Source organism: Nicotiana attenuata, unplaced genomic scaffold (assembly GCF_001879085.1).
Source record: "Nicotiana attenuata strain UT unplaced genomic scaffold, NIATTr2, whole genome shotgun sequence".
In the NCBI taxonomy this organism is placed as follows: Eukaryota; Viridiplantae; Streptophyta; class Magnoliopsida; order Solanales; family Solanaceae; genus Nicotiana; species Nicotiana attenuata.
Window position 1 is genome coordinate 523,076 of NW_017670537.1, and position 12,445 is coordinate 535,520.

Sequence of the window (12,445 nt, forward strand, 5' to 3'; positions counted from 1 at the left end):
GTTTTTTGGCTTTTACGAATTTGTTTTTAGTTTTATGATCCTAACTTTTTTTTTTTTACACACAGTAGATTTACTTTTACACGTAAGAGATCTGTCTTTTACACATAAGAGATCTAAAAAGATCATTTTCTTAAATTCGAAAGTGTAAAAAGCTATGATGTACAAATAACACCAGGTTTTATTGTTTTGCTTAAAGCAAAGAAGTTGCAATTAATTGGAAGCAATTAAACACTTAAATATGCAAAGACGTTGTGGTGAAAATCATTTACTCACTCTGTTTCAATTTAGATGAGTTAGTTTGACTCGACTCTAAGTTTAAGAAAAAAAAGTAAGACGTGAAACTTGTGGTAGCATAAGGGGTAAAAACTTTATGGGCCATGACATTTGTGTGGTTATAAAAGCTTCTCATTAAAGATAAATTAGTAAAATGAAGAGTTTAAAGTTGAATTATTTTCAATTGTAAAAATGCGTCAATCTTTTTTAAAGAGACTAATAAGAAAAATGTGTCATCTAAATTGAAAGTAAGACATACTAAAATGAGTCATAATCCAAATGCCCTCAAAGTTTCTATGAAATTAATGGAATCTTATTTTCCATGGCATTTTCCAGGTTGGTTACTTAATTACTGAACCTCAAAGTCTCAACCCAAAGCACACTTGGTAACAATAAGACTGTAGGAAATGAAATTGAAAATGGCATATCAACATAATTAAGGAAGAACTTTGAAAATGGCAAGTGAAAGGCTTCCCATTTTAGCAATACATATATAGGTACAATAATCTATATCTTCAAACTCCATCTCAAAGTATCTCCAAGAAAATATAAGAAAATTGAATATAAGACAGACTATAACAATGTTGAGTAGTAATAATTAAGAGCACTGGAAGCCAGAAGGAGCCTCTTTAGAACAAACATTAAGAAGCAAACTAAGTGAAATAGGAACATTAAGGTTAATGCCCAAAATGTTAGCCTTAATAGCAGTGCAAAGGCAGAGAGCAGCTTCAACATTAGCAAGACCAGAGAGAAGGCTGCAGCAAGGAGTGACTGGGGGTGACCCAATAACAGCATTCACCAATCCAAGAACATCAGCACACACTCCAAGCTTAAGGGTATCAATGGGGCATGTAGCTGTTTCTGAAGAAAGAGGAGGAGGACATGAAGGCTTTGGCTTTGGCTTTGGCTTAGGGCAAGTACCACACCCTGAAACCATCGAAAACAAGATGAGGTTAAGGCAAAGGAAAAGAGCAACACTAGGAAAAGTATTGTTGGAAGCCATTGTTGTGTTCAAGTGGTGTTTTTTCTTGCTCAAGTAGTGAGTGATGCAGATATATGCAACAAGTAAAGGGTATTTATAGATTTGAAACAAATGTGTAGGAAATTTTGGTCCCCCCATAAAGGGTTATTAGTTAACCCTTGTATTTTCTATATAACTACACTTATAGTGTACATTAAAAGATACTTTAAGCAGTAATTTTCCACGCTCTCTTCTCCCAAATCAGACGAGGGGTTTAGATTGTGATATAGGGGATTTCTCCAACACACCGTGACAACCACCGCCGACTAGTAATTCCACTCGCGGTTCATCCGTTCTTTCCGCTTCCGAACAAGTAGGTTCTTGTTTTATGAATTATTCTAATTTTCTATCTGAATCTAGAACTGTGTTTTTTTTTCCTTAATTTTTGAGAGCTCACTGTGAATTAGATTCTCATCACAGTGAAGGGGTATCCTATACATGTCTTGAATAATGTTTTCTTCTCTTTTAGTCACTATATATCTTGGTTCATTATAATTAGCGGCCGGTAATTTCACGGAAGGTTGCATAAAGTTGTAAAACTAAGTTTTGCAGTAAAAATAATAACTCAACTACGTATATATTACAACGTAACTAAAACATCTTAAAATGATAAATATGGTCCCCAAAAATAGAAAGTAGATAGCTATATCGTGTATAAAATTGCACTATAAGTATAATCATATCTACAATTCACCTTACATAATATTCACGTGCAACCACATCAAATAAAAAAAAACCATCTTTTGATCAAACCTAACCGATATTATTCACCACGTGGCACATTATTAGTGTTTCATTTTTTAAAGTGGGGTTTTTTTTGTTTAACTTTTAAGTCATACTACATGGATATTATGTAACCCAAATCGTTGGAGTGGCAGCCTGCTTATATTTTGGGACATGATTTAGTGTTTTCATGTCTCTCTTATTTTATGTGATATAAATGCGTAGTTGAGTTATTATTTCATTATAAAATTTAGTTTTATAACTTTGTTATAATAAATACTCCATCCGTTTCAATTTATGTGAACTTATTTAACTGGGCATGGAGTTTTAAAAAATGAATACTTTTGGAATTTATGGTATTAAACAAGTTAAAAAGGGGCTCATAGTATTTGTGTGATTATAAAAGCTTCTCGTTAAGAGTAGAATTATAAACTTAAGCTAAATGTTTCCAAATTTAGAAATGGATCATTTTATTTGGAATGGACCAAAAAAGATAGGTTGACATAAACTGAAACAGAGGGAGTAAATTAATGTTGGACTGAGTACCACCAATTAAGTTACCCGAGAGAAAGGCAAGTAGAAGCTCAACATTTGCCATCCCTAATGACATTTTAGTCCTCTAACTTCCATTTTATCCAAAAAGAAGCTAGTTTAGTACTTCAAGGGATGATAGTAATTAACCAAACGAAGTTTGCAAACTTACTAATTTCCAATTGCCTATCATTCCCTTAAGCACCATCTCAAAATTGAAAACTAAATAATGTAGGTCTCGAGGAGAAAAGCTAAAAACAAGTAGGGCTCAAAGGTAGTTTTCTAGAATAAATAATGTTTTGTTCCAACATTGATCCCATTATTATGGCCACTTTATAATTGTTTATCATATCAGTAGAGTTGCCAGTTCATTGAGCGATTTTATCCAGCGACGGATTCAGGATATTAAGAGGATAGGTGCACTGTTGTAAAGACGTGGTTCTAAAATTTACATGTGACGGGTTTAACTTTAGTCTCTTACCATGAACCCACTATACTTTTGAAATTATAGGTTCAAAATTATATTCTTTTTGAAATTTTAGTGATTTTTACACACACAAGCGCACATATACTTCGTCTCAAAACAAGACGGGATTTGAACTGTAAATTACACCTGTAGAGGTGCAACGAATAATAATCGCACCACATGTGTATTTAAGCATGGGTGCACGCACATATATTTAAGTAATTTTGAAAAAATATAACATTATTATATATGGTTCAGGGAGAGAAGCATGGGTTCGCATGATCCTGACGCTTTTTTCTCCAGATATTGTACATTATGAAGGAAGCCGTTACAATAAAGGACTCAAAGTTGCTTGTAGGATAGTTAAGTATCGTATGTGGATGAAGATTTATTTTTTATTTTAAAGCCTTGGTGCAAAAGGTCTACATTTAGCTTAATCTATCTTAGACAACATTGATTAGGGAAATAAAATCAGAACTAAGTCGCATATATAGACTAAAAGTGAAACCTTTCGCTTTCTCTAATTAATTACTTTGATGTTAACAAGCATATGAAAAGAATAAAATGTAGCGCCCATGTGCCATAATCGCAATACTTTTGGCTGTATGCACAAAAAACAGCCCAGATTTTGGAGGTTAGCTGAAAGGCTAGGAACACAAGCACAAGTTGGGTTTTGAATTTCTTGGTCTGTTGATGATCAGATTCAAGAACAGTGATGTGGTGCAATTCCTTTCCAGCTAATTAGAACATATAATTCTAGTGGGCTATATGTGTATGGTACAATATGTTCATTGTCCTTCTCGCATGAGTGGCTGAGGGTTCCTCATCCAAGAAAATATCTTTTCTTCTTTGAGGATTAATTGGAGTATAGCTCCAAAAGATTCCACATGTTCTAATTTTTTTAGAGTCAGAAAATTGATGTTTTCAACCAGAAGAAAAATGACTAAGCTTTTGAGGCAGATCCTGTATATGTGTTAAAAACCCATTAAATTACTCCCAGTAACAGATTTGAAACCGTAAAAACACATGAGTTATGATGAATTCCGAATTCGAACCCCATAATATTCAAATCCTAGATCTATCTTTGAGTTGCGTTTTAGAAAATTTTGGGAGAGGCAAAGGTTTAACGGACAGAAAAACTCGTCTGGTCCCCGACAATATTTTTTTTTTCTTTTTGTAACTTGAGAGCTAAGTAGGCTCCTCGAGACAGTGAACAGCTTCTTCAACATAGTCATGCATGGTGGGAGAGAGGGGCGGAATTTATTTTATTAGCTAATAAAAACAGAGAAAATTATTGTCATGATACACGAATTATCATTTTTTGGTGATAAAAGAAGATATGTTACTGCTCTTCATTTCTCCAAACACATTTTAACTTTAAGACTGAATTGATGTTCTAATAAGCGAGGGTGTAAGCATGAAATCGTACTGTATGCTAAAGGCAACGAATGAAATATATTAAGAAAACGACATAAGAAGTGAATAAAAGAAAGGAATTAATTTACATACATTAATAGCGTAAAAATTCTTGTACACTATCAATATAGTTTAACCTATTATAGCATGGTAGTTACTATTTCATTCATTAAGTTACCTTTTTTATTTTTTATTTACTCAAAGCCACCTTAATATATAAGGTGGGGGTTTAGGTTTGACCCCTATTAATACCCAGAAACAAAATACATGAACAAGAGGTATAAAGTCCCTAACCTCTTCAAAATATTTAAGTGATGGTAGACTATAATTACGTATTTTCTTATTGCACTCTAATTCACTGTACTTTCTTTGTGTTGAGCTTTAACCGGTAGTGTTTTGAACTTATTATGTGTTTTATGCTTTGTAGGAGTGATTCCGAGCTATGTAGATATTGTGGAGCTAATTCAAGATATTTGGAGCTTTGAAGTCTGAGTAAAAGCCCAAGGGATTAAGCCAGAATTGTGTTTGGGGGTCGAGGACCAAGTCTGGACGTCAAAACGCAAGATTTGAGTCGTACTGTGAGAAATTTGTACTAGTGTGACGCAGGGTGCGAGGCATAGTGCGGCGCAGTAGTGTATTTTTGCAGCCTGTTGAATTGTTGAGCTTCTTGAAGATCTCTGCTAGCATGTGGCCCCATGCGGCGCGCCTGTGTATTTTTCCCACAGTAATTTTTCTATTTCGGGTAGGAAATGGTTCGTCTAGGCCCGACCCTACTTGGTATAAATATATGGTAAAACGTTATTTTTTGGACTTTTGACATATTTTAGACCTAACGAGGCTAAGGAGGAGTTGGAAGAACACGAGCACAAGGACTTCATAATTCCTTCCTCACTCAAGACCCGAGGTTGGATCGAATTTATGCTTTCCTATATTTTAATCATATTTGTGATGAATTTCTCCATGTCTATGGAGTAGTTCCCTTTAGGGTTTGATGGAATTGGTGTATTGATGATTGTTTGTGGATTATAACTCTAGTTTTATGTATTGAAGCGTTTTGGATGATTTAATCGTTGCATCTATATCCACTAGTTCTTGTCATCGAGAGAGGCATAACTTGTGATATCGTTGTATTATATTGTTGGTTGAGTTCTAAGTAACCGAAAGAGGCTAGTTGAATCATTGATTTAACCTTGTTAGGAGAATAATTGAAAGAGATTTTCCTAAAGACCAATCCATTATGCATTCTTGCATATCTTCACGTACTTTAAATTGGTTCATCTCGTGAGGTTAAGACTTCATCGAGAGAGGAGAAACGTTTGAACTAATAATTGAGTGAATTCGAGAGATTGACTTGAACATTAGAAGTGAAGTATCTAGAGTTAGATCCCGAACAATTATCTTGCACCTATCCTATCAAAACCCTTTCTCCTCCCACTGATAACCTGTGACGACCTAAAGGGTCATCACCGGATTCTCTCTTTTTCCGTGCTTCCGAGGTCTTGAAAACCTCACCTTTAGTTGCCTCGATTTGTGAGCGCAGTCCGGGCGCGTAGCCGGAAAGATTATATGTTAAATTCTGTGAAAAATTTCAAAATGTGGCTTTAAAATGATTAAAGTTGACCTTGGTCAACATTTTTGGTAAATGGACCCGGACCCGTGATTTGACGGTCCCGGAGGGTCCGTAGAAGAATATGGAACTCGGGCATATGGCCGGAGTCGAAATCCGAGGTCTAGAGCCCGGGAAAAGAATTTTTCTGTGAAATTGTTTTTCTGAAATTATTAAGGAAAATGGAAATGAAAATTGATTAAAAGACTGTGGTATCGGGCTCGTATTTTGGTTCCGACGCCCGGAACAAGTCTTAAATATGTGTTAAGCGCTTTCTGTAAAGTTTGGTCGAAATCGGACGTCATTTGACGTGTTTCGGACCTAAATATCAAAAATTTGAAGTTTATGAAGTTAGAATGAAAAATGATAATTTTTGAGGTTTGATTCATTGATTTTGATGTTGTTTTGGCGATTTGATCGCTCGGTTAAGTTCGTAGGATGTTGTTGAGTTAGTGTGTGTGATTGGTTAGGAGCCCCGAGGGCTTGGGAGTGTTTTCGGAGGTGTTCGGGGTGTTTTTAAACTTAGAAAGACTTCAGATTTTTCTGCAATTTTTACACAGAAAGACCCTTCTTCGCGTTCGCAGTGTTGCCTTCGCGTTCGCATAGCCTTGCTCTCTCCCTCCTTCGCGTTCGTGTTCTGGCCATCGCGATCGCGAAGCTCTGCTGCTTCCTTCAACGCGTTCGCGTGTCTCCTATCGCGTTCGCGTAGGCCCAGACCCTAGACCCCAGAAAAATTTCTCTACGCGAACGCGACCCCTTGGTCGCGAACGCATAGAACAAAATCGCCCAGCTATAATTTTAAAATTTCAGAATCAGAACCTACGGGATTTATCCAATTTTCTCACGAGCTCTCTTCTCTCCCAAGCTTTAGGAAGCCATTAAAGCCCCCATTCTTCAAGACCACTTGAGTAAGTAATTCCCCACTCATTTCCTTCACTTTTCCTTCATTAATTAACAAGTTTCTAAGCCTAAATCATGAAATCAAAGTAGAAATTAGGGGTTTTGGGTAGAGTTAGGGTTTTGAGAATTTTGGGTGATTCAACCTCAATTTGGGGTCGAATCTTAAAACAAATTATATATTTGGACTCGTGGGGTTATGGGTTACTAGGTTTTGGTCCGAGCCTCGTGTTTGGACCATGTGGGCCCGGTGTCGAATTTTGGTGTTTTTGGAAGAATGCTAGGAAATTCATATCTAGTCTATGGGATGTTGCCATTGAGTCTTTATTGATATTATTGAATTAATTATGCCTAGATATCATTCGGAGTCGGATTGTAGAGGAAAGGCGGTATTTGAGGATTGATTGCTATTCTTTGGACCGAGGTAAGTGTTCGATCTAACTTTGGCTTGAAGGAAATAGGATTAGAGTGTTATTATTTGCTAATTGCTAAATGATCGAGTACGGTGTATAGGCATGGTGACGAGTATCTATACACCGGTGTCTAGCATGACCGTGGGTCCTTGTATGTACTTATCCTGATATTGTTATGACTCTTCCATGTTAATTGATGAATTCTATGCAATGTGAAGAGTATGAGGACTAATTATCAATTGTAAATTCTTTGGAGCGTTGGCTCGAACGATAAAAAGTCTATTGGGTAAGAAATGAAATAAATAGGAAGTGATATGATCAATCCCTTGCCGGGATGGTTTGAGTATATTGATTATCTCCCTTGCCGGGATGTGAAAGTATTGTCGTTGCTCCCTTGCCGGGATTTAGCTGTTAATTGAGTAATTCCCTTGCCGGGACATTTCTTATTATTTGTTTATCCCCTCGGCCCATTTGGTTGTGATTACTGTTTGGCTGAGGAAGAGTGATAATGCACGAAGGGTCATTCCATGTCATGTTTTGATTATACTTGCACGAAGGGTCATTCCATGCCATGTTTTGATTATGTTTGCATGAAGGGTCATTCCGTGCATGTTTTGATTATATTTACACGAAGGGTCATTCCGTGCCATGTTTTGATTATCTATGCACGAAGGGACATTCCGTGCTCTGATATGATTATATTTGCACGAAGGGACATTCCGTGCTCTGATTTGATTATATTTGCACGAAGGATCATTCCGTGCCATGATATGAGAGTTACGTGAGGGAAAGCACGAAGGGTGATGCCGTGCACTTTATTTGATTGCTTTTGGTGAGAATGAGAGTAAAAGCACGAAGGTTGATGCCGTGTAACTGCTGATTTTCCTGCTCTCATTAATTATTGTTATTGCCCTGTTTCTTACGTAAATTGTTGACTTTATATCCGGACTGTACTCCCCCATAGTATGCTCCCCTCCCTCTTAATTGTTTAATTTCTTTGTTCTTTCCTTTTATTGCACATATATATATATTGAACTGCACAAGTTGGTTTGGTAGTCCTGTCTAGCCTCGTCACTACTTCGCCGGGGTTAGGCCAGGCACTTACCAGCACATGGGGTCGGTTGTGCTGATGCTACACTTCTGTGCTCGTTTGCACAGATCACGGTACTAGAGCAGCTTTTGGACCACAGCAGTAGGATATTGATCGGGAGCTGACTTCAGTCCAGGGACTTACGAGGTAGCCTAGCTGGCGTTCGCAGGCCGGAGTCCCTTTCTATGTTTTCAGTTTGTTTTCATTGTACCGAGACAGACATTTATGCATTTCTTATTCAGACTTGTTTGTAGCACTCTTTAGTAGTTCGTGAGATAGCGACTCCAGTCTTGGGTAGTGAAATATTAGACTTCCGCATTTTGAGTTTTCAGTTATTTATATTTTAAAAGACTTTCGCATTTATTTAAAGACTCGTTATTTTATTATTGTTGTGTTGTTATCCGAAAATGCTTAAATGTTTGGCTTGCCTAGCTCCAACAGTAGGCGCCATCACGACTCCCGATGGTGGGAAATCCGGGTCGTGACACTAATCAACCTGCAACTTAGTGACAACAAAGTTTTGTCACAAAATATACAATTCACTTAAAATTTGTAGTTGAATGATATGACTAATACAAAGCAGATTCATAACTAAATAATAAATAAAAAACCTAATATAAGTTGGAGTTGTGATCTCATAGAGAGTAATAGCTTGCAAGCCTGGGCTTTGCAGCTGTGCTGAATGTTTTGAGGATTTTTGATGAACTATTTACTAGCAAAGTGAAAATTGATATAAACTACAATTGAAAGCACTAATGAAAGAAATTGATCGACTAGGATTTGAAATATAATATGAGAAGGCAGTAAGACAACTAATCCCTCCATGTTCCTTGTTAATTATTACCCAATTGACTGCCTAAAATATTTTATTAGATATTATAGTATTATTCAAATTTATACATTGATATTTCCAAATATCTAATGAGCCTACTTTAATTATGCTTTTCTAAACTCAATGAGATGCATTAAGACCAATTTATAACCCACAAAGGAATATATATTCTTATAATTGAAAAAAGAAAGGAACAATTTATCCTCCATTATTCTTGTTAATTATATTATCGCCCAATTGATTGCTTAAATTATTTAGTTAGCTATTATGCTGTCAAATTCAATTATATACATGTTGATATTTTCCAATATCTAATGAGCATATGTTAATTAAACTTCTAAAATCATAAGATGCATTAAGACCAACTGACAAACCACACGGGGGAATTTAGGGATTCTTATAATTAAAGAAAGAGAAATAGACATTTTCGGGAAAATATATGTCTTTCAAAACTTTTAATTGAAAATAACGAGAAATATCCTTTTTAAGCTATATCAATTACTAGTAATAATATTTTTTGCGTTTGAAAAATATAAGGTACTTGTATTTACTTGTATTTAAAAACATTATACTATTTAATTAATATACATAAATTTCTCAGTTTTCTTTTTCTTTACCTTTTTTATTTTATAGCTTCAAATTATTTCAAAATTACATTATTAGATTAGCAATTGTTAGGTATATTATGTAAGTAATTTATATTATTAACATGATTTTTTTTGTTTAGAATTTTCTTCACATAGTGAGTGCAAGTATTTATTTTTAAAATATAATAAGTGTATAGAATCCAATCCGGTGTTCCGAGGCCTTCAAAACCTCAGTTTATTTCTCCTTGATTTGCGCGCGCAATCCGGACGCGTTTTCGGAAAGCCTTTTATGTGGAAATTTGAGAAAATAATAAGTTTTGTCTTTAAAAGTTGATTTTAGTTGACTTCGGTCAAAATTTTGAGTAAACAGACCCAGACCCGTGTTTTGGCGGTCCCGGAAGGTCCGTAGTAAAATATGGGACCTGGGCGTATGCCCGAAATCGGATTTGAAGGTCCCTAGCCCGGGACAGGTTTAATGAATTTTTGGTGAGTAATGAATTTTTGTTAAAAGTTGTAAGTCTGAAATTCTAATGATTTAAAAAAATTGATTAATGTTTGATCTCATTGATATCAGGCCCGTATTTTGGTTTCGAAGCCCGGGACAGGTTTAATATAATATTTATGTCATGTCTGTGAAATTTAATGAAAAACGGAGTTGATTTGAAGTGATTCGGGTGTCCAGTTGTGAAAATAAAAATTTAAAGTGTTCTTAAGAATTTCGTGTTTTGGTGTTAAATTCGTAGTTCTAGGTGTTAAATTGGTGATTTGATCCCACGAGCAAGTTTGTATGATATTTTAAGACTTGCGTGCATGTTTGGTTTGGAGCACCGAGGGCTCGGGTGAGTTTCAGATAGGCTACGGGGTATTTTGGAACTTAGAAAATTTGCTGGTATGACTGAACCTGTTGCAGGCCTCTGATCTCAGGTTCCGAATTTGCGAGGCTTTCATCGCAATTGCGATAAGAAGCTGGGTCATGTAGTCTTCACAATTGCGAAGATTTCTTTGCATTTGCGAAGTAAAATTGGGAGGGGCAGAGATCGCAAATGCGATCATTTTGTCGCATTTGCGGAGGTTCTTGTTCGCAATTGCGAAGGCAGCAGAGGTATGGAGGACTTCGCATTTGCGATAGTTCTTCGCATTTGCGAGCTTCGCAATTGCGAAACTCAGGTCGCAAATGCGACATCGGCAGTTGTGTAAAAGGGACTTTGACGGGATTTTTGATTCATTTCCCAAATTTTCAAAGCCCAAGCCCCAAAAGCCGATTTTCCAAAGGCTAGTTCTTCCCCAAATCATAGGTAAATGATCTTAACTCTTTTCTTTCAATCTTTGACTTCTTAAAACAAGATTTCAACCTAGAATCTAGGATTTTCATGATAGAATTGGGGGTTTTTGGGTAGACGCTAGGGATTTTGAATTTTGGGGATTTAGACCTCAAATTGAGGTCGGATTCCAAAATCAATTGTATATCCGGGCTCGAAGGTGCATGGTTAATCGGGTTTTGGTCCGAATTTTGGGTTTGGACCAAGCGAGCTCGGGTGTTGACTTTTGTTGACTTTTTCAAAAATGACGGGGGGTGGTAGTAGTTGTGATTGATGAAGGTGGTGGGTGGATGGTGGTAGGTTATAATGATGGGCAGTGTTGGCTGTGGTTGTTGATGGTGATGGGGTGATCAGTTGTGGTAGTTGAGGTGGATGAGTGTTGATTGTGGGTGACAATGATGGTGGTCGGAGTAGTGGGGATAATGGGTGGTGATGGTCGATAATGGTGGCGGCTATGATTGAGGGTGATGGTGGCGCGATTGTGGTGGAGGTTGAGTACGGTGGTGGTGGTGGCTTGGTGGTAGTTGATAATCGTAGGCGGTGTAGGCAGTTAATAATGAATATGTGATAGCATCTTAATGAAATTAAATCTCTGTTATAGATCTTGATCATACAGACCTATTCAGACCCTTTAAGTGGTTGTGAAGTAAAAAAAATAAACACACTTAATGATTAATATCTGAATAATTAAGATTCAGACTTTAAAAACAAACGCACTTAATGTCTGAGATCTGAATGATTAAGATTCAGGCCCCCATTAAGTACAAATAAATGAGGCCTAAGTAAATTTTGAAGAAAGTTAAATTTAAACTTGTTTTATGCTCCTAATTAAGCAAAGTATACTAGAATATGAACTAAATAAATAACAAATTAATTTTAACATAAGAATAAATTTGAGAAAATAAATAAATTCATACTAGATTAATTGATCATTAGATATATAAGAATGTAAAGCTGAATAATCTTAATTAAATATATAATATTAAGTATACGTTATAAAGTAAAACAAGTAAATGAACAATGAAATCGAAATAATATAAATTAAGAAGTACAAAAAGTTCTAATTTTGTAATCGAAGAATTTAACAGGTGGAAATATTTAACATCATTGAAAAGAAAATTTATGATGAATTTTATTTTTGATATATTACTTTAACGTGTAATCAAACCTTCAAAATCACACAAATTTAAAATAGTCAATACACTAATCTAACTGTGATTAGTTTACATGATTTATTATTTCAAAATTAAGACATAAATTTGTATGCATTT

At 35.8% G+C, this 12,445-nt stretch overlaps 1 protein-coding gene across 1 annotated transcript; it reads right to left on the reverse strand.

Moving 5' to 3' along the window:
• Positions 1-672: 672 nt before the first annotated feature.
• On the reverse strand, positions 673-1,336 carry LOC109240691 (14 kDa proline-rich protein DC2.15-like). The gene has a single exon (XM_019407361.1). The coding sequence runs from the start codon at positions 1,274-1,276 to the stop codon at positions 872-874; it is 405 nt and encodes a 134-aa protein (XP_019262906.1). The 5' UTR covers positions 1,277-1,336; the 3' UTR covers positions 673-871.
• Positions 1,337-12,445: the final 11,109 nt, after the last annotated feature.